The 23,231-nt window shown below is 36.9% G+C and overlaps 1 protein-coding gene across 5 annotated transcripts in view; it reads left to right on the top strand.

Annotated features, from left to right (window-relative positions):
• stac (C2 and C2B_Munc13-like domain-containing protein staccato) overlaps positions 1-23,231 on the top strand; it is a 338,745-nt gene that overhangs the window by 212,291 nt on the left and 103,223 nt on the right. For all 5 annotated transcript variants that reach the window (XM_067140968.2, XM_067140967.2, XM_067140966.2 and 2 more), the window contains 5 exons: positions 2,831-2,875; positions 3,030-3,189; positions 4,284-4,463; positions 17,830-18,051; positions 19,623-19,744. In XM_067140968.2, the coding sequence (XP_066997069.2) occupies positions 2,831-2,875; positions 3,030-3,189; positions 4,284-4,463; positions 17,830-18,051; positions 19,623-19,744 (729 nt within the window). The remainder of the gene's footprint in view (positions 1-2,830; positions 2,876-3,029; positions 3,190-4,283; positions 4,464-17,829; positions 18,052-19,622; positions 19,745-23,231) is intronic.

Below are 23,231 nucleotides of genomic sequence, written 5' to 3'. Positions count from 1 at the left end.
CGCTACGGTATTATACTGAAATTTATAATTGAATGCTTATTGTTTTAGATATATAATCCGCCGAAATTCGCGATCTGACACGTTTTCAGCGAGAATCCACCAAAATTCCCGATCTGACTCGTTTTCTATTAGATTACGGCACGTTTCCTCCCATTTTTCAATCTTCCTTTCCAGCAATCGATTTCGTACTTCCCGAGCTAGGCTCAGGTATTCTTCCCGGTCAGTTGGGTCCGTAAATCTTTGACATACCGTATATTCCTATAATCATTTTTAATCTGGATAAAATCCTTCAGGAGATCCGGCGTGGTGTCTTATTGGGAGCCTTGGCTGCACTGAACCCGCGGCCGGCTGCATTCTTAGTCATTACCCGTCCAGGAGCCGTTTCCAGCGCGGTCCGCACATTTGACGACGGTCCGGAACATTATTATTATTATTATTATTATTATTATTATTATTATTATTATTATTATTATTATTATTAATGTTATTCTTATTCTTCTTATTATTATAATTATTATTACTACTATTATGTGTTGCTGGGATGAATGATGACAGGGAAAACCGGAGTATCCGGAGAAAAACCTGTTCCGCCTCCGTTTTGTCCAGCACGAATGTCACATGGAGTGACCGGGATTTGAACCACGGAACCCAGCTGTGAGAGGCCGGCGCGCTGCCGCCTGAGCAACGGAGGATCCTTATAAGTACATTAAGAACAGTAAAATCAATTGGCCTCACCTCCTTTTACACCCCACCGCCGTTAGTTTTTACTGCCACCCCCCCCCCAAAAAATAATTAAAAGAAGGCGTGTTTCTTTATGTTTAAGGGAGATTACAAACACCAATGTTCACGTCTATTACCTTCAGTTTTGAGATATAAGTATCCCCATAAATATAATTTACTTTTGTCACTTCATTTCAAACTACTCCCCCACCCCCCCTAAGTGAATTTTCCCGCAAAAAATACTTGTTTCTTTAATAGTGAAGGATCTTCTAAATACCAATTATCACGACTCTAACTTCTTCAGTTTTTGATTTATGTGTCCTCATGAAAGGAATTCAACTCCTTTACACTCCCGCCCCCCCCCCCCCCAAGATGCCTTCCGCCCCAAAACGCGTTTTTCTTTGTTTTTAAAGGAGATCCAAATACGAATTTTCACGTCTGTAACAACTTTAGTTTTTATTAGATGTATATATTCTCATACAATTAAAGTCAATTAATTTTTCTATTCTTTCACCCCCCTCCCCCCGCTTCATTGGATTTTCCGAGAATACGTGTTTCTTTACTTTTAAAGCAGATTGCAAATATCAAATTTCACGTCTGTAACATCTTCATTTTTAAGATATCAGTAGCCTAATTAAAAGAATTCAACACCATTTTCAGTCACTTTCACCCCCCCCCCTCCACCCAAGTGGTATTTCCGAAAATTAAAAATACACGTTTCTTTATGTTTAATAGAGATAAAAATACCATTTTTCACTTCTGTAACATGTTAAGTTTTTTAGATATACTGTAAAAATTCTCATTTTAAAATTTCACCCCTTTTGGGTTCCCCTTAAGTGGAGTTTCCAAAAACAAATCACCTATGTTTCTTTACATTTACAGGAGATTCCAAACACCCATTTTTTATGTCTGTAACATTTTACGTTCCCAAGATAATCTTTCAAAAAGTTCACCCCAATTTGTCACTTCTGTTTAACCGCCATTAATAGGATTTTCCAAAAACTAAAAAAAATACGTGTTTCTTTATTTTTAAAGGAGATCCCATATACAAATTTTCAGTTCTGTAATATCTTCCGTTTCTGAGATATATGTATCCTCATTAAAGGAATTCAACCCATTTTTTACCCTTTTACACCCCTCCTATTGGGATTTACAGGAAACAAAAAAATACGTGTTCCTTTATTTTTAGAGGAGATTCTAACTACCAATTTTTACATCTGTAAATTTTAAAGTTTTAAGATGTAGACACATTCATTTTAAAAATTTCACCCCCCTTTTCACCCCTCAATATTTGGATTTTCCAAAAACGAAAAATAAGTGTTTCTTTACATTTAAAGTAGATCCCAAATACCAATTTTCAGGTCTGTAATATCTTCGGGTTCTGAAATATAAGTAGCCTCATCAAAGGCTTTCGACCCCTTTTTCACCCCTTTTCACCCCTCCTATTGCGATTTTCCGAAAACAAAAAAATACGTGTTTCTTTATGTTTAATGAAGATTCTAAATACCAATTTTTACATCTGCAAACTTTAAAAGTTTGGAGATATAGATTCACTCATTTTAAAAATTCACCCCATTTTCACCCTCCCATTAATTGGATTTTTCAAAAACAAGAAAATACGTGTTTCTTTATTTTTAAAAGAGATCAAAAGTACCAATTTTCAGGTCTAATATCTTCAGTGTCTGAGATATAAGTACTGGTATACTGATTAAGGGCATTCAACCCATTTTCCCCATTTTCACCCCTTTTCACCCCTCCTATTGGGATTTTCTGAAAACAAAAAAATACGTGTTTCCTTATTTTTAAAGAAGATTCTAAATACCATTTTTTACATCTGTAAACTTTTAAACTTTCGAGATATAGACACACTCATTTTAAAATTTCACCCCTCTTTTCACCCCCTTAGCGAAGGAATATCCAAAAATCCTCTCTTAGCGAGCACCTACATCTTAATATGAATATATCCCCAAAATTTCATTTTTTTACGTCCAGTAGTTTTGGCTCTGCGATGATGAATCAGTCAGTCAGTCAGTCAGTCAGTCAGTCAGTCAGTCAGTCAGGACAAGCTACTTTATATATATAGATTAATATTATTTTTCTTCTATTTCAGACCAGTCGAAAATCCTGCTGAAGATATATTGCATATTGAAGTGTGGTGAGTTGGTTGTCAAATTCTAAGCTAAAGAAATTAAGTGCTTAATGCTAAGTAAAATAATATGGCCATTTCCTGTATTGTTTCTGATAACTACAATGCTTACTATTTGTAATATATAATATTGCACATATCTGATAATTATTACATTTTACAGGGACTTTGACCCTGCTGAAACTGTGCGAGAGAAGATGATGAAGATAGGGGAGGTTAAAGGTGTGAAAGGGTTGCGAAAGTTGATGAAAGAAATAGCTGTAACTGCGTCAACAGGAAAACATGACAATGAATTTGTTGGCAGTACTCAGTTAGCTCTCAGAGTAAGTGATATATTAAGTGGCTGTACTTTCCTAGTGATGTAGTTTAAATGAGTATTATTTACTTTCCAAAACATTTGTCACTTGTTTGTTTCTTTCTTTCCATTATTACAATTATAGTTTACTGACAGTAATTCCTACATCCTAGACGGCAGGAGTGAAGAGCAGCTTAGTGGAATATTATATCATACAGGGTTGTTTGTCATTCCAAATTAGAATACCTACTGTATTCTCAGCAAGTGTGTGTGTGTGTGTGTGTGTGTTTGTGTGTGTGTGTGTGCACGTGTGCTTTTTTTGTTTTTTTAAATTAAGATTTGCTTCTATAATTCTTAACTTAAAGGCATTACAATTCTTTCGATTCTTCTAGAGTTAAATATTGGTGAAACAGTTTACAAATACACTGTTGAAACATTACATGCTTACAAAACCATGTGGGGTCACTTTCCTATTACCTTGTCTGAATAGATCTCAACCCAGGCTATTTGTATTGATATCAAAATATAATCAAAATACATCAATGTGAATTAGTAGCATCCTCAGTTTCAAGTGTGTTCATTGGTTGCCTTTTGATGGCCGTAAGACTATTACTGGTATATTGAAAGACTTTTTCACTATAATCAAACTATAAAAATGTCATCCTTAGTTTTGATAATGCTGCTTTGTTATATTAAATTTTTTCTATGTAGCCCAATATTTACATCTGCTCTTCAGTGGGTTATGAATCTTTGTAAACTTTGTATATAAAGTCTTGAAAGTTCATCCATGTCACCATGCGACACTGAAATCGACTTTTGAATTTAAGTTTGTACTTCAGGAAACTGATATTAAGATAAAACTATGAAAGAACTTGGCTGCTGTGCATTAATGCTATGACTTGTAATTCACGTTAGGTACATAACATAATAAATTTAGATATCTTCCCTCTTGTCATATTCATTTAACAATATACTGATGCAGCTTTCTCTGCAAACACATAATGTATCTTTATGTTTTCCTTAATATTCCCTAAATTGAAGAGATTCCTTTGTTTAATTTTCTATATTTCCTAACTTATAATTAGTCTGACCTGTTTAATCAAGGTATGTGTTTGTTTGTAGAGCATTCCAGCCTCAGGCCAAACTGTGTGGTGTACTTTGGAAAAGAAAGGTAAAGCAAAAAAGCAAGGTGATCTCAAGATAAGGTTAGCCTTCAGTTCTGAAAAGAACACTCAGGTGGCATCTCAAGAACATAGACACCTTCTTCGTATCTTACTTCTTCATGAGCTGGAAAGTTCTAAGGTAACTAAGGAAATGAAAGTATATTTAGTACTACAGTATCTATTTATTATCAGGAACACTTCATTTCCTGGGAGGTAGTTGCTGAGGATGACTGCTTTTACTCATCAGAAAACACTCCAACAGTTTATTAAATTATAGTAGTATTATATTAGGTAATAATGAACTATTTGTTTGGAGTCCTTTCTGCCATGAGTATTATCATTAGCATCTGACTCAAGCTCTCATTTTAAGTTTCTGTTACTATCAACTTCATGATTAGTGATACATTTTTGTGGAGTAGTCTTAAATGCATGTTATTTGAATGTTATTATTTTTAAATATTTGTATACTACTTTCCATTTAGGGTAGGTATGTCCTTTGTATTTCAACCTGTATGTTGAAGTCATGTATTTAAGAGTAGGTGGACAAAGGTAGTTTTTGGGTTATACATTCAGGGGGGAAAAGAAAAAGGAGTTCAGCATATTTGTAGTTTACCCACTAATATCTAATGTTTGTATATTGTTTAAATCATGGCAACCCTGCCTTCATAGCTAGGAGCATTTTGCTCACAACTGCTAAACAAATCCAGCACACTTGAGCTGAGGTGATGTCCAAGCAAGCTTGTCGGTGTGCGCCTTGCTTCTATGCACTGTGCGCTAAAATGATTTGTTGTACACTGTCTATGGCAGATTACATCAAAATCATCATTTTGATTCATCATAACATGACATTGCCAACATTGTCAATGTGAATTAAAGTATTGTCTTGTGGAGGCAGGAAGGCACTGTTACAATGAATCATTCTTACTAGAAAATCACCAACAGCTTGGAGATTTAGCACTATACTGGGTAGGTATCATGTTTGGCTGTCATACACCACTGATTCACATTCAAAGAAATGTGACGGCCACGGTGTATGAGCACAACATTCTCGGACCCATAGCAAGTGGTTTATGCAGAGACTGTAGGTGGTTTACTCTACGGGATAATAATGCTCATCCGCATTGTGCAGCAACTGTGAATTGATACTTGGAGGGATGTGGGATCCACAGAATGGACTGGCCAGCATCTTCTCCCCTCATGAACTGCACAGAGCTCATGCAGACCTATCTTAAAAGAGCAATTTTCCAACCATCAACACCAAACTACTAATGCTTCAGACCCTAAAAGATGCTGCCAAGGAGGAGTGGGACTGTTTGTCTCAAGAAATGCTCAATGGTTTGGTACCAAGCATGCCCTATCATATTTAGGAATGCCTCAGGGATTGTTGAGGACCAATATGTTATCAACTCTTGGGACTGCATCGAAAACTGTCTTTAGTTTGTGATGTCTTGAGGAGGTTTCTTAATTTGTTTGGTTTAATCACATACCGACTGCTTTTTTTTCATACTGGACCCAAAGTTACCAAGAAGTGTACGGTATGTTTTTGTTGTATTTACTGTTGAGTTTCATATTAAGTAAAATGATGCCAGTTTTACCTCAACTTTTTTCTTGAGTGTATTTGATTGCTTTACTGTGTCCTTAGATTTCACTTTGTTCAGTATTAAATTTCAGGTACTCGCTGCATGTTAATTTGTAAATGCTTTGACAGTTACACATTCAAGACATTACATGCTGCTTTATACCCTTATTTTCAGAGTTTTTGGGAAGTATTTGAGTGCGATTGGCAGGTTTATATGTATCATGACATCATTCTCACAAGGGAACTATCCATACTGTCCTATCGAAATCGGCAATGAAATTTGGTAGAGAGGATGAGGGGCCCATGAGAAAGCAATGTACAAAAACTCAGCTGCCATTTCGATCTGTAAGATCCTGAAAAAGATACGGAAATGTCTAATAGAATTGCACGTGTTAGCATATAGCTCGACGTGGACAGCCCTGGTGACCATCTGAAGCGACCGGGTTACCTTGAGCTTTCTGCGCTAGCTAGTTGATACATGTTCCTATGAATGAACAGTCAAGAATCCGGCTAATGTTCTAGAGTATGTGTTACGTTATTTCCGTGACAAAGGTTTCTCCTCTTCTCGTGAAATAACTTCAGAAGAAAGGGAGATGGGTCGACATGTGATCGAACTAATTAAGAATCATCCCATAGGTGCCAGCATCATCTTGGAGTAGTATCTGGAGAGAAATAGTGACAGCGAAAGTGATAATGGAAGCAGCGACACCTCATCTGCATTATCTGTAAAAGAAGGCAGCACACCATTGCCAGGAACACAGTGTGTTACAGATCCGATTTTGAGCCCCGAGTCTGATTCCTGTCAATCCAGTGAAGAGACACCGCAGTCGCCTAGCAAATCTACTAGTTCAAGCTATGCTTCCAGTCCACAGAAGAAAGTGAATCAAACTGTAGATCTTGCGTGTAAGAGAGAAGCTGTAAATTTATGGTTGAAATGAAATGGCGTATGGATTTTAGTGCTGGGAGTGTCCGAGGACATGTTCGGTTCGTCAGATGCAGGTTTTATGATTAGATGTCTATAGGCGACCTGCACGTTGCGATTGGAATGAAATGATGAAGACGGTACATACACCCAGCCCCGTGCCAGCAAAATTAACCAATCGTGGTTAGAATTCCCGACCCTGCTGGGAATTGAACCCAGGGCCCCTGTGACCAAAGGCCAGCACGCTGATCATTTAGCCATGAACAGGTGGGTAAGAAGCGGCTTTCATTAACCACCGTTCACAAAAGTGTCGTAAGGTGACGTCACTACGACAATTGTGCAGGTGGAAGAACTGAGACATGTTCCTGACTCGCCGACTAACTTTTGAGACATATATAAATCTGCATTTTATATTGAAAATCTGAATATCTTCATTTAAAATGGAAAATCTGAAAATTAACATTCATTAAATAAAATACACACTCGTCGAACCTTGTACTCACACTTACTAGTTACCTGCTTACTTACACATACGTTATTTGAAGGGCGCCAGCTGCCACTCAGTACAGCAATAATAGAATGAGACTCTTGACCATCTCTAGGGTGTGGGGTAATAAGCTTACTTTTGACAACATACCATATAAGTTCTGGGAAAAGGAGATTGGCGTTCGGTTTCCCCATTAATTTTGAGGTTAAGATATATTTTACTGTCAAAGAAATGAAACTATGAATTCGTTTGATAGAACAATATATATTCTTTAAATAATATATCAAAAAATAGTGAGTCTTGTTGCAATAAAACAGATGAGAATATGAAATTATGACATTGCAACTGAAAGAAACTAGGCATGAATTTGAATTCTTCTTGACCGGACATTTAACACTTTATACGAAATATTTCCCTCACTGATTCACTTGACTGTACCTTCAACACTTTTAGTGTAATTACGACGTATTCCTTTGATCTGGTGTTTACTGTAGATGTGTCACGCCTAACTTGGTGAGACATCCTTGTGACTGCTTCTTCTCCATATCATCTGACTTCTTGGTAAGTCAATATGGTATTACCTCTTGGCAGGTCCAGGGTTGCCCTCTCTGACTTCATGGTAAGCCCTTGCGTCCATGTCTTCAACTGAGTGAGCGACCAACCTTTTGGCCTCACTCTCTCAATGACCAATAATTAATGGCTCACTGAGTCTTCTCCATCTCTCGTTCACACTTGTTGACTGACCAACTAAGGCCTCTTCATCTAGTAGACTTCTTCACTGTACTGCATCCGTATAACTAATGACTGACGCTACAATATGCACCCACCTTATATAGACGTTGGTTGACACAGCTACGTAATCTCCAGAAATAACAATGACATACTCCCACCTACGCGACAGATATTACAGACAGTGGTGAAATAGCCCGGAGCGGCCGACTCTCTGAGCGCATATCTAAATAAATACGATGCCGTAGCCATGGAGTGGCGATGACTTGGCAGAATCGCCAACAATATTGCACAATGCACCAACGTCACATCCAATCTCTGATATATACAACAATTCTCACTGTACAGGTATTGAGTGTTATCCTACACATACGTATATATGCATACATCTAAGTACAATCTTGCAAGCAACAGGCATTGCAAAATAGAATTGAATAAGACTGATAATTACAATAATAGTAATAATATCACAGATAACATAATAATAATAATAATAATAATAATAATAATAATAATAATAATAATAATAATAATAATAATAATAATAATAATAATAATAATAAAATACAGATAAAATCATACAATAATAAAAATACAGATATAATCTTGTAACGGGATTTGAACCGTTACAGAACCAATTAGAATCTACATCAATAAGGCCCATTGAACACAGAAAATTGATGTGTACGAAATTATTTTCTCACTTTACAGAAGCAAGAAGACTGAAGTGGAATGTATGTGATGAAGACCTGCAACTGTTGTCCTTAGAAATTTCAAGACATTTCAATGGGGTGAACTAATTTCAATGTATGTGCTAATTGGTTGAGTCATTTTAAGAAAAAGTACAGAATAAAAAGTGAAATAATTATGAAATTTGTATCCTGTATGTATCTGCAAGAAGACTAAAAAGATAGTCGTAAAGAATTTTGTGAAAGCAGCTACAGAGCGATTTTTAGACTACACCCTTTCTTCAATATACAATACTGATCAGTAGAGTGAAAGCAAAAATGACTCTTATTGTTTGTTGGTGAGAAGCATACAGAAACAGTTGCTCAATGAGTTAGTGCACTCACCCATTCATACAAAATTATGGCTGCAATTAGTATGGCTGGTACTCTTTTTCCCCAAATTATTCATTGTACCACAGGAGACAATTTGAACTTTTCATCCGAGAGTTTCCAAAGAAATGTTTCATGCCAGAAATATAATTGTAACAGCCACAAAATCAGGGAAAATGGGGAAAAAAGGAATTAAAATATTGGTTTAAAGAATCCTTCTTCCCATTTGCGGAAGAGAAGTGTTTGCTACTGCTAGATTCCTGGACTACTTATAGTGATAAGAGCTGTCTTGAAGACATTCCTCAAATTCTCCAGATTCCTCCTGGCACTACTGGGAAAATACAGCCCTTAGACAAGTTTTTCTTCCGGCAGTGGAAGGCTTTGTATCGCTGCTTAACAGACTTGTGAAGACTTTCAGTTTGATGTTTATCAGAAAAACAGCATACTGAAAATGGAGTCCTTACTTCATTTTCAATTTTCTTCCTCACGGTTCAAGGATATCGTTAAATATTCATGGTTTGCAACCAATTATACAATGGAGAGACCTCCCAAGTTTGGAGTGCCTGCTAAATATTGCCTTCGAAAAAGTAAACTGCACAACTGCAACTCCACTCCACTCCACTGTGCGCAGTGTGAGCCAGCAAGAAGCAAGGGTTGTCCAGTAATCTGCATTGTTACACAGATTTTGTATCGAGATTTTGAAACCTTCCTGTTCGAAATGGCAGCTAAATTTTTGTACATCGCTATTTTATGGGTCTTTGCACGGTCTGAGAGATTTCATTGTCAATTTTGATATGACAGTATGGACAGTTCCCATGCCAACTCACAGATGAATTATTAATCACAAGTCACATGCTGCATGCAGTTATTAATCATAAAGGGACCAGCAGTTGTAGGTAGAATCCAAACCATTGGGATATGACTTCAGTTTTGAAGATCTCGTTAGCGTTTGTTGATATGGTGAATATGAAAAATATCTCTCCAGCTAGTTCAATACAATTTATAATCTAAACAAAAACTTGAAACCTAACAGCTAAAATAGATATTGTTATAACCTTGGTCATCTTTGTGAGAAGCTTTCAAGAAGTTGCCAAACAATGACCCAGATTGGCAGCCATAGGGATCACAAAGAAATTTCTTCAATCAGATAGCTTATTCTGATAGATTGATAGAAATATTAAAATAAGCATGTACCCAGTCACCAAAACAAACCTCAATATACTCCATGTTATTGATCCAACTGTTAGCAAGCAGCTTGTTTGTGAACATTAGATTTGTCAAGATGTAAATATGCGTATTTTTATTTGTGATAATTGATGCAGCAACTGTTTAAAGGAATGACTATCGGGTAAATCGCCAGTACACATATTTCAAAGCTCGATGGTGTTTCTCTCATTCTCAGTTGCTGTACTTCTCAATGATTTCATATTGGATTGACATACGTCTGAAAAGGTTTTGCGTTACCTGTGTAAGTCTTGTCAATAGTCTGTAATGTTTAATGGGTATGTTACGAACTAATCGAGTAGTCAATTAAATCGGCTGTAAGTGGAAACAAACCTACATGTAAATCTACACTACCCTTCAAAAGAAAAGTCAGTGAAGGGTAGGCACATAAGTTGAAGCCTTATCACAAGGACAAGAGCATTGTCATCCTGTTATGAATGCTATATGCAATTAGGCTACGGTTAGAAGGCCAGCATTGAACTTAGATGATTTCTAAATAATTTCTTTATATCAGGGAGAATTATAAAAAAGAAAATTATCAGATTTGTAAGAGTAAATCAATGTGATGTGGCTTAGATATGATGTCCCTAGAATACAGACTGTAGTGAGGACTTGTCTTGCACAGGTTGAGCATGTGCTGCAACTGAAGCTAATGGCTGCCTGCAACTTTTGGCTGTAGGAAGGTCAGAGACAGAACCACAGGACATGGTGTGTCTACTCATAAGTTTAAGAAATACGTTGTATGATGACGGTTTTCATTCTTGACACCCATGGTGAGGTCCAGTTCTTGCACATAAAAGGGAGAAGTTCAGCAACAAAACAAAACTTTGCTTTTAGAAAGCAGTGTATTCATTGCTTGGGATCAATAGAGCTCTCCTTGTCATTCAGGGTAGCCTCAAACTTCCTCACGACAGGGACAATCTTCTCCAACCAATTTTCAGCACCATATTGCCATTACTTCAGAGCATAATCATTTCCATGGATGACAACTGCATATTCATTATGCAATAATTATTACTGTCATTGTTGATAATGCTTACTATGACTAGACAAGATCGTCCTCTATTTTTGTTGGACATAAACCCTATAGAAGTGAAGGTGAAACATGTGAGTGGGATCTGGATCAAAATCTGAATAATGCAATTTTAAGTCGAGTTAGGGAACTGCACTGCAGAACATACTCTGCTAAATATAGTAACTGTCTGTATCAAAATAACACATATTATCCAGTGAAGAAGCTAATGAAATGTCTAAAAGGTAGAATGAGAATTCAGGCATAAAATAAACCTAAAGTAAAATCACGGTTTAAGGGATGATCCTCATGTGAAATATCACCATAATGTTGTAGATGGAATGATGGCATCTTCAGAGTCAAGCATCTTGATGCAGCTTGTGAATCTTGTGATTAGCAACCCCAGGCTAATACTCTGTTTCTATAAGAAGACAATAGTACTACATAAGATGTGTATAATAATGCTGAAAATGTAAGAACAGTAGGTATGTTGTGTTCAAATAATTTATGCAATGTACACTCTCATTACCTTGCTGTTAAATGAATTCCCCTGAAAAACCTGATTAATGCAATAGTATTCCTACCTCCAAAATGAATGGGGGGATTTTCACGAAACTTGAAATACACTTTCAGTTTATTAGGTCATGTTGAGTACCTATAGTACATGATGAAAGGATGTTGAGTACAGAAGAAATATGGCCAACTGACACTTTGGCATGTACTATATGTACAACCTAATAAATTGGAATATATTTAAAGTAATGTGGTCGTGAAAATTAAATATTTAATTTTGCAAAAGTCTGAATGTACTACACAAAAACCATTGTAGAAATATTAAAATATGATTTGGTTTCTAAAACTTATAAGCTCAATATCTCCAATTGTGCATTAAGCAGATTTTGTTCCAGTCCTCATAATGTCTATCTCTACCCAGTGTTCCTTTGTGAGATCAACTGAAGAGTTGTCTGACATTAGAGGCAGAAAATAAATGAACAGTACGGCTGGAAAATTGTAATGCCGACTATGTGACACTTCAATATTGACAAGCCATCTGGTTGGACAGCAGTTGTGTTAGTAGGTCAAGGCCCTTGATGGGTTGTATGGCCCATGGGTTTGATATTAAACCCTAAAGGTAAAGTGAACATGACTAGTATTGATTAAAGCAAACTGTTTTTTGAAAAGTCCTGATTGATTATGCAATTTTCAAGACCTGTGTAGAATTGCCATTTACGATTGGAGTAAATTGGGCCAATATAGACTTACTTGATGGCTCATGGATGGTATGTCAGGAAGTATACAAACATTTATCCCTGCAAACAAATAAGTTAATGGGCATAAAATGTGCTGAGGTTGGTGTTAATAATGTAAACTGAAAAAAAATCAATGCTCTGTTCTTGAAAATATACTTTTTCATTAGTCCTTTGGCGAGAAAGGAATAGTTACATTTGTGCTTCTTCTATCCACTTTTATGTCTAACGCCATGAACTTCTCAGTGCCAAGGTGATACAAAATGTTTTATGATGTGATCACTTCTTTTCTAAAACCTTTATTTTTCAGATGCTGAATGAACATTTAATCTGTTGTGACATTTTGTTAATTCATATCGCTATACAACCTGCAGGTTTAGTTTTCCTCTCTAGGAAATAAGTGATGGACCATTAACTTACAATGAGTTTCAGTTTTTGAAATTTTCTTTCAGAGATATCGCATAATCTGCTGTGATGTACTGGATGGAAAGACTTTTTCGAAGAACAGGGTATTTCAAAACTGACATTTTTACAATAGTTGGGGGAAGAAATGTGGTTGTGGTGTAACTGAGTAGTTTCTAACTTCAGTTGTGGAGGATACATCTAGACAACAAATCTTTTGTAGCATGTAGAAAAAAAATCAGTGATGCTAACTGAAGGAGAATATATTATGTATATGAAAAATTATACCTAACAATATATGGTATTTAATTTCATTTACATGTAGTCCTAAGCAAACTAAATAACAATTTTGTTAATGATGTAGATACTGTATGTATTCTTAAACTATGTATAGCACACAAGAGTTCTAATCAGACACATTATTGAACAGTTATTGATGTGGGTAGATGTGGTGTTTGTTAGAATTAGGACTAAGATTATTATGGGGGTTTCTAAGTTTTAAACAGTACTGAAAAATTTATTAGCAAAGGTCTACAGCAAAAAATAAGAAGCGAAACATGAGTTTTAAGATTGCTTTAACCTTTGTCATAGAAATGGAGAAAGCTAGGCTGAGTAACTCAGACTGTAGAGCTCAAGTTGGCAGATTCAAGCCCATCTCAAACCAGTGATATCTGAAGATACCTACTCAGATACATGAGCCTCATGTTGGTAGATTTATCAGCATGTAAGAGAACTTCTACAGGACAAACTTCTGGCACCTTGGTGTATCTGAAAACCATAAAAGTAGTTGGTGGGAAGTAAAGCTAACAATATTATTAAGTGGAGAGACTTGCCTAGATTATGAAGCAAGGGATATTTTGAGGTTATACTTTCATTCATTCATTCATTCATTCATTCATTCATTCATTCATTCATTCATCATGAAGAAGATGATGTTCTACACAGAGTGATGATGAAGACTACAAAGTGCTCTTTCATTGTTAGTGTTGGCTCTCATACATATGTTCTTGACCCTATAGAAATGTGTACTGAGGTAATTATTTGTGCCTATTTTGGTAGGTGGCCCAGAACTCGAGATAAAATATTATTAAAGTATTTTCCACATGGTAGCTTTCATCTCTTAATATTTGAACCCCATATCTCTAGCACCAGCCGGGCTGAGTGGCACAAATGGCTGAAGCGCTGGTCTTCTGACCCCAACTTGGCAGGTTTGGTCCTGGCTCAGTCTGGTGGTATTTGAAGATGCTCAAATATGTCAACCTCATGTCTGTAGATTTAGACACGTAAAAGAACTCTTGCGGGCGTAAATTCTGGTGCTTTGGCATCTGCGAAAACAAAAGTAGTTAGTGAGATGTAAAAACAGTAACATTTTTATTTCTGTAGTGCCACTGTGAACATAATAGTAGTGATGGGCAGTACGAGACTGGGTCTTGAGATTTCTTGACACTAGTGCAAGCACCTGTTTCTCAAGAGAAACTTCAAGAGATCTCAAGAGCATTGTCCACACATTGAACAGTGAGAGGCATGTCGTAGGCCTACAGGTAGACTGAGCTGAATGTTGTTTGTGCCGAATATGCGAATAGCCTATCACAGGCCTTCTCCATTCTGTAAATACATGTCAACAAGCGACTAGGCCATTCATTTCTTCAATTTCTACTGAGGTTTATTTTGACGCAGTATAACAAAATTATAAAGGATACATATTCTGGCATTGTATGCAGCGGCAAGTACACTGAGTAGGCTAAGTACAAAAACTAACAGCTACTGCAGGTATACATCGGTATCACTCACAATTTATCTGATCCCTCATTCAGTATCCATTTGAACAGTGCTTGTGTTTAGCGACATTATGACGAAGAAGGAAATAATTCACTTCAGTATTATAGAGTATTTGCATCAGAATTACGTACTTTGATATATGATGGTGCAATGTGTAATTGTTTTTAATTGTACGTGACAACTTTAAGACTATGTCCGAAATGAAACATAAGTCATGAACGTGGGATTATTTTGAAGACATGTCACATAGCACAGCCTGCTGTGTTGTTTGTTCAAAAGAAGTAAAATATGTCAGCAGAAATACTTCTGGGATGATCTGGCCATTAAAAACACATATCACTGCAGGGGAATAGTCAAAGAACACCTCCGGCCCGTCTGCATCACAAGAAGCTACCGTGTCGACAACAATTGTATACATCCTATCTACAATTATTAATAAATTATACAAGGTTTTTCAGCTAAGATGTCCACCTCAAAAACCTTGTGTACCATTTAAGATACTGATATTCTGTTTTCACTTTCGTTAATGGTATTAAGGGGCTCACAGATGAACATGCAGTACTTTCCATGTTCTTCAGAAAAAAATTATCGGCACACACATTTTCATACGAGAACGTTATTTCACACAATAACTGCTGACTTTACACTATCAAACTTACACTCAAAAGTTACTGGGATGTCTCACAGTTCGCAGCACCAGAGAATCGATCTTGAGATCTGTGACGTCAGTCTTGAGAGTCTCGAGTGAGAGCATTGCCCATCACTACAAAAGAGTCTTGCATATCTTGATTCAAAAGGATATATTTTGTCAAATTTAATGTAGTTTATAGGAAATAGAATGAAAAAAGATGCTAGAACTCCAAAATAAATACAGTATTGTTACTGGTGCACAAACCGGTACGGTACATTAAAATTAATGAAAATCTCTTGGAAGTTCTTGCTCATTTAGGATTTTTTATGACCTACCTTTTTGTTGTTGAAATTATACCCCATTTGAGAAACAGATCAGTTAGAGCTCAGAGGCATTTTCATATAATATTATTTTGTGATTTATCAGTCTAAATACAGTAAAACCTCGTTAATTCGAAGTCGTTGGGACTCAAAAATCGGACTTCGAATTACCTGATTTCGAATTAACCGCCAATTCGCAATTCAGAAGCACCAACACTTGCCGCGTTACAAAATTTTCTAAGGCCCGTTACTGCATGCATTTAACCTTGATTCAGTTTATACCTTTCAAATGCCATGAAAAAAGAACTATTTTCAAAATGTATCCAAGCAGGTGCATTTACAGTATTCAAATAATGCACTCGGATATCTCACTGGTAAACATTACCTCACGCAACGAAAGAAAGAAAAAAAAGCACGATTCAAAGACGAGGAGAAATCTATGCTCGCTCCCATGTGCAAGTGCTTTATTAATTGGATTACTATAAAATATACTGTATGCATTTTAGATGCGTTGTGTTTATACAGAAAGTACCCGATGCCCTTAAAATCGAACTTTCCTATGACTCTATCCTTGTACGATTTCCCACCATAGCACTTCTCTCGTACTTCAGAAATGTAAACACTTGCCGCGTCACGAAGTATTCTAAAACCCATTAATACATGCAATCACCTCGATTCACAGTTTAAACGTTTCAAATGCCATGGAAAAAAACTATTTCAGAAATGTATCCAACAAGGTGCATTTACAATGTTCAAATAATTCACTTGGATAAATCACTGACAAACATAACCTCACGCAACGAAAGAAAAAAAATCGCACAATTCAAAGACGAGGATAAATTATGCCGGTTCCCCTGTGCAAATGCATTATTTTTTGGACTTCTTTACTGTTTGCATTTTTATTGTAGATGCTTTGTACTGGCATGGAAAGTGCCCGACGCTCTTAAAACATTGTGGCTTATCGAAGTTTCCTATGACGAGGGGATACAGTATCTCGCTTCCATGTGCATTGCGACGCACTACTATGACCCCCATCCCTCACACTGTACGATTTCCCGGCTGGCAATTTCTCCTTTAAAACCATAAGACCGTTTGGGCTCGCATTAAAATAAAGCAATGCAGTTTCACCGGCATTGTCAATATTGTTCGGTGCCTGCGAATTTATTATATTTGCCACGTTTTTTCGTCAACTGTCGGCATCGCCAGTGTTCGCAGATTCTGTTTTCCCGCACACTGCATGTTGCATGATATTACGGCGTTCCTTAAAAGGTTGAACACAAAACAATTCCGATTCCATTCAACTTAGCAATCATGAAGAGCACTGTAGACTCACCGAAGTGAGTGTAAGTGCGGAAAGCTACCCCTCCACGTTCCGGAACGCGCGTTCTACTATGACGCGGAGCGGATAAATTTCGAGTTGAAATTACTCTGTAACATACTATTGTTTTAAAATGTAAAGGCAGTTTCGAATTAAAAGTCTCTGAATTTCGGTAATGGGGCCGACATTGTACTTCGAATTACGAATTATCCGTATTTCGAATTCAACAATTGAAATAACATGCAAAACTGTATCTCATGTTTCCGGGAACGAGAGCTACTTCGAATTAGGCGGGATTTTGAATTAACCGATTTCGAATTATGGAGGTTCTACTGTAATTTGTACCTGAGTTCAGAAAACTGTCAATATCAAACATATATAAATATTTGGGGCCTACAGATAGACATGTTTCAAATTAACACGAGTGAATTTATAGTCTTCAGTTACTATGTAGCCTATTGTTTATACACAGAATAATTTAACTATGAGACAAAGCTGGACCTATCGACAATTTTGAGATGAAAGTAATAATAGAATCAAAGGACTAGAATGCACAATTTAGAAAAGATAATTTTGTCAATCCTGACTATATACTAGGTATTCTGCAAATACCGACTCAACATCTAGTTAGCCTTCTTTACTGATATTTGTCTCTTATTTCCTGTTCTTTCTCTGTGAATAACCATTTCAGAGTGAACACTAGCAGTTAATGAACTTCAGAATGTTGTAGACTAATTTTTCTTCGGTTCAATAAATTTCATTTGGAAGTTTATTCTAAATGGTGATGTTTTTCATAGGTTGAGCCATATCTGTGGAGTGGCAACTTCCCAAATCCTGCAGAAACTATTCTCACTCAACATCTTGTTCAGTGTGGGCTGTCTCAGACAGATGTGGTGCTATCTCAGTGGGTGGAATTCATCACTGTTCATGTTGACCATCCATTGAGCTTCAAGGTTTTTGCTATGCTTCTGGAGAAGTTAGTTAAGCCTCTTCAGAACAGTCTGCTGTCACAGGATGATGTAAGTTTGTCAATTGTTTATTTTTTCCAATAAGGACTGAAAGTACCATTTTTAAGTTAAGGAGTGTAATTGTGATGTACTAAAATAAGATGTTTTTAATGAGATTCTTCTGAATTACCATTGTAGAGTTTAGAATGAAGTTAAATTTGTATTCTGCATTTACATTCAGATCAAGTAGTTGTGTGTCTGTTCTCTGACTACTGAATTGTTGTTGATAGTTACTGTAAATGAGAATAGTGAATTGAGTTTCCTTTCTCTGACAGGTTATAGCACTAAGCTTTGAAACCTAAACTTCATTGGTTCTGAGACCAGTTGAGGAACAGCATTTCTCAGAATAATTCAAATAACTGGCTGTCCAGCTCCTTTTCTGAATGGTCAGTATATTGGCCATCAGTTCAGAGGACAGTGGGTTCAATTTTGGGCCGGGCTGAGGAATTTTACTGTGCCTAGGTAATTCTTCTGGTTTTGGGACTGTGGGTTTGTGTTCTTAATACACTTCTCTTCATCTACATACAATGCAACCTACTACCAACTATCACAGAAATGTGTAAAAGTGCATACATCCCTCCACATGTGGTTGGTATTAGGAAGGGCATCCAGCCATAAAAGTGGGCCTAATTCCTAGTAAGTGCCAACCCAATAAATTGGGTTAAATACTAGAAAGAATAACCGTTGAAGTAATTGGTTCTTCATTAAAGCTTACTAGAGTGTAATGACTTCTACAGAGTCTGAGGAAGCAATGACATGTATGTCTACTCCACAGTCCTGTTTTCTGATGCGCAGTCGGAGATGAGGTGAGATGAAATCATATGGCATGTTACGGCTAGCTGCCCTTCCTTATGCCAACCTGAGTTGAGGAACTAATGGAGATTAAGTGAATGATGGCAGATGAAATTGGGTAAGAAGGTGGAAGGAATTTGCTGTGGCCTATGAATAGGAACTGTCCCAGCATTTTCCTGGAAGTGAAAAATCGGGAAAACACAGAAAATTATTTTCAGGACAGCAAACGATGGGGTTCAAACCCACTAGTCTTCCGAATACAGAGCTTGGCTCCATAACCATAGCGTGTTAACATACTCGGCCACTCCGCTCGGTCGGAAAACATATAAGATTTCTGGAATTAGGACTATCATTGTGTCGGTGTATTCACTGATACCTTAGGGATCCTCTTACTGAATATACAGGAGTCCTAGTGGAAATTCCACTCAGCACTGGTATTCAAACCGTATAAACTTAGTCAAGAGGTCAGGCCTCTGCATCCCTCCCATCAGTTCTGGAAACCCAAACCCAATATTCTATTGAATTACCATCCAATAATCTAACTGCAGCACCAGTTCCATGGCAGATACCTTAACTAGAACAGCTGAATATGTCATAGTGTTGGTGATCAGAGCAGTACCATGGATAGAAAGAGGTCCTTGGCTTGGTCCAGATTGTGCCATGCCATTTTAGCAGAGTACTAAATTTCTGTATACGATATACTCAACGTTCGCTCTACACATTTCCATACAAAAAAGAAAGCAAATTTCTATTCCTTGGACTAATTTGAGATTACTTCTTTCTTCTTTCAGGAAAAGCTATTTTGGGAGGCTACCAGAAAATTACTTCCGTCTTGTATGAACGGCATCCGAAAGCTGAGGAAACTTACGCCAAGTGACAAGAATACTCTATATCAACTGGCTGCCATATTAAGGTAGGAAAATGTTTTAATAATATATAAAAGTGCAATAATGCAATTTAAATTACTTCTTCATGCAATTTTTAATAGTTCTTTATCCTGTGCCTTAAATAAACAAGAATGTTTCTTTTCAGATGGATGTGGAGGTAATATTTAGACTGAAAGCTTGAGTAAACAGACAATGTTGATGAACATATTCTAGTAATACCTGTTTGGTTACATCATTGCTCAGAATTTTGAGATAAGGTAGTGCTGAGGTAACTGTGTTGCTGAAGAGAATGAAATATCTGTAGTATTCTGCAAATCAGAATTATGCAAGAAAAACTTGTAAGAGTCTCAGCTCATAGCCTCACTCTGACTATAGAGGATCTTAGAGTAAAGGCAGCATCAGTTTCTAAAAGACTTTTTGTTAGATTCTTGCAGATGATGGATCCTCACATGAATGGACTTTTTGTGTCCACAATTATGATTGGTACATGGCACCTTGACAAGGGAGTCTGAGATTTTTAATGACACTCTTTTGACTGGTGGTTGATGGTGATAGTGAGGGGACTCTGTGAATCATGTCTTAGAACAAACTTTGCATATTAAATTCTCGTGCTAAGCCATATCATCATATTCCTGTGGAACATAAGAATCTCTTACTGTTAACAGCAGACATTCAGTAATATTACATTACTCTGAAGCCAAGATGAACCCCACTTGTTTCCCTGCCATTTCCAGAATGTAATATTTGCATTAACTGTTCTTAAACACCATTAGTATCAGGAAATGTTTCAATTTCAGAGGATTCATGAATAATATCTAGAACATATTTTCCAGGAAAAACTTTGAATACTGTAAAACTGCAATGACTCATCCTAAATTTGCTGTTTGTGGTTCAAATTAAGTCTGTTTTGGTCATTTTATGGATTCTGATGATGACAGTTCGTGAAATGTAACTCCTCCCTGTCATCGATCATGTTTGTATCCATGGCAGATGCTTTTCACATCATTCACAAGGTATATTTTCCATTGCTCTCTTGCAGATAAGGTTTTCCATTAGTAGCTGATATTGGGCATGTGAATTAGATGATGTGTGGTGCTTTCAATGATATCAACAATTTGCTTACCTTACCTCGAAGTGGGATAAGTTCTTTGAAATTGATACTGTTCTATCAAGGACATTTGTCACACAACATTTCTTAATCCTCACTTGAGATAAAATCCTATGCTGTCAGGATCCACTCTTCAAACAAAACTATTAGATGTTTTTCAGCTTTCCTGTAAAAGTCAATAGTTGCAATGAGTTGCTGTGGTGGAACTACTTAGGATTGGTATTAAAACACTAACCAACCCATCCAGCTCGTGCAGTTGGGATGTCATAGGCAGCAGCAGCAGGAACAAAAACAGCAACAGAAGCAACAACGTGTGGTGGTGGTGGTGGTGGTGGTCTATGTGTATTTTCAATCTCTCTTGCTTCACTTCAGAGCAAGACAGCCTCTGAATGCATCTAACATAAACATACAGCATCCCAGAAACTTCTACATCAGAGTTTTCACTTGGTCCACGATTCTTCTTTTTTCATGGGTTCTAAACACAATTTTTACAAAAAGTGTCTCTTTTTACATTATTTCCTTAATTAATATCACACACTATGCCAGTTTCTTTCCTTTGACACATGCCTGACATAACAATAGCTCACGCCTCATGAAATCACAATTCTGTTCAGTCCTACTGCAGTACTTGACAAGATGTCAAATATACTGGTATTTCATCAGCATTGCTGATCTGCCTCAGTAAGTAGTAATTCTCTATACACAATCTGATGAAGCACTAGTACCAGTATTCCAAACGTTTCTGTTAGTGTGTATGTCAGGCAACAGCTGCACTAGTGTTGGTACTATACCACAGGACAAGATTGACTTGCCTTATCAGCACCCTTCACTGGCTTTTATCTTCCATCCATTTTCCATCAGTGGCTCAGATTGTTAGAATGTTGGCTTTCTGAGCCCAAGTTAGCGGGTTTGATCCTGACCCAGTCCAGTGGTATTGGAAAGTGTTCAAATATGCCAGCCTCATGCCTGTGGCTTTACCAGCATCTAAATTAATTCCTGCGAGATGAAATTCTGGTACCTCAGCAATTCTGAAAACCATAAAAAAGTAGTTGGTGGGTTGTAAACCCAATAACATTGTTTATTTACTACTCTCATCCATTTTCCATCCATTGTTGCATTTGGTCACAATTTGTTAGCTTTCATTCAAATTGCATCCCACAATCCCATGAAATGACAGAATCTTCTGTACATTTTTCATGTACTTACACCACATCATCCTGCTCAAAATCTTCATCTTGTTAAGGTTTACTGAATAACGTTGCATAAAACTTGTTTGTTAAAAATATTTTTGACCCTTCCACCACCACCCCCTCCTCCTTAAGTTCCCATTTCAGGGCTGATGACCTAGCTGTTATGCCCCTTTAAACAGCAATCATAATATTCTTCAGTTCTCATTTCCAGTTCTCTCCTGGATCAGGTTATGAGGAATTTCATCTGAACTCAATGTTGTTTTGTTTCTGCTTTGTGTTTTTGTTTTGTTTTTCATATACCTGCTGCATATGTCAGTATAGGTATATAGCCAGTCGAATACAAAACTTCCTTGCATTTCTACAGTTTATCCCTCACACTCAGATGAAAGCCATTTGCTTGTTTTATTCTCTTGCTGATCTCTTCACTTATCTTTCCATATTCTGTGATTACACTTCCCAAGTATTTGAAACTTTTCACACCTATTAATTTTCCATTTACTTCTACCTTCCTTCCTTCCTTCCTTCCTTCCTTCCTTCCTTCCTTCCTTCCTTCCTTGTCATTGCTACTGTTTTACTCCTCTCTATTCTTATTCATTTCAAACTACTCTACTACTTGATACCATACTTGTTCTTGTTCTTTCATTATTTCATTTTCTCCCCATATGACTGTGATCTGAAAAAGTAGGGTCTTTGCTGTGTTTCCTCAAATCTTCTGTTTTACACACGAGTGGATTTCACCCAGGACTGTGATAAAGAGTACAGGGGACAGCACACTTCCCTGTGAAAGGTCTCTTTCCACATCATACCAGTTTTTCCCTATACTTTGGCTCCCCCTATTTTCTTACATTCACATAGTTATGTTTCCAAGTTGGCATACACAAATGTTGTACCATTGTTCATCTTTTTCATATCATTTTAACTATGTTTGTACTTGATTATTTCCAAAGTTCAATGTTTGCTTTCAATAGATAAATTTAACTGAAATTTAATTTGTGTGTACAGTACCAGCTTGACATCAAAATGATAAGCATACGAAAATGATAAATATGTCTCAACACTCTACCCCAATCATTTCTACAGAGTTCGTTGCAGATTTTTCCTGAATACTGTATCAAAATCTAGGTTCATAATTGATGAAGATGTTTTGATTAATTTATTAATCACCGAGCTCGATAGCTGCAGTCATTTAAGTGTGGCCAGTATCCAGTATTCGAG

Source organism: Anabrus simplex, chromosome 2, assembly GCF_040414725.1.
Source record: "Anabrus simplex isolate iqAnaSimp1 chromosome 2, ASM4041472v1, whole genome shotgun sequence".
In the NCBI taxonomy this organism is placed as follows: domain Eukaryota; kingdom Metazoa; phylum Arthropoda; class Insecta; order Orthoptera; family Tettigoniidae; genus Anabrus; species Anabrus simplex.
The sequence above is the reverse complement of the archived record's forward strand: the minus strand, read 5'-3'. Positions and strand labels throughout refer to the sequence as shown.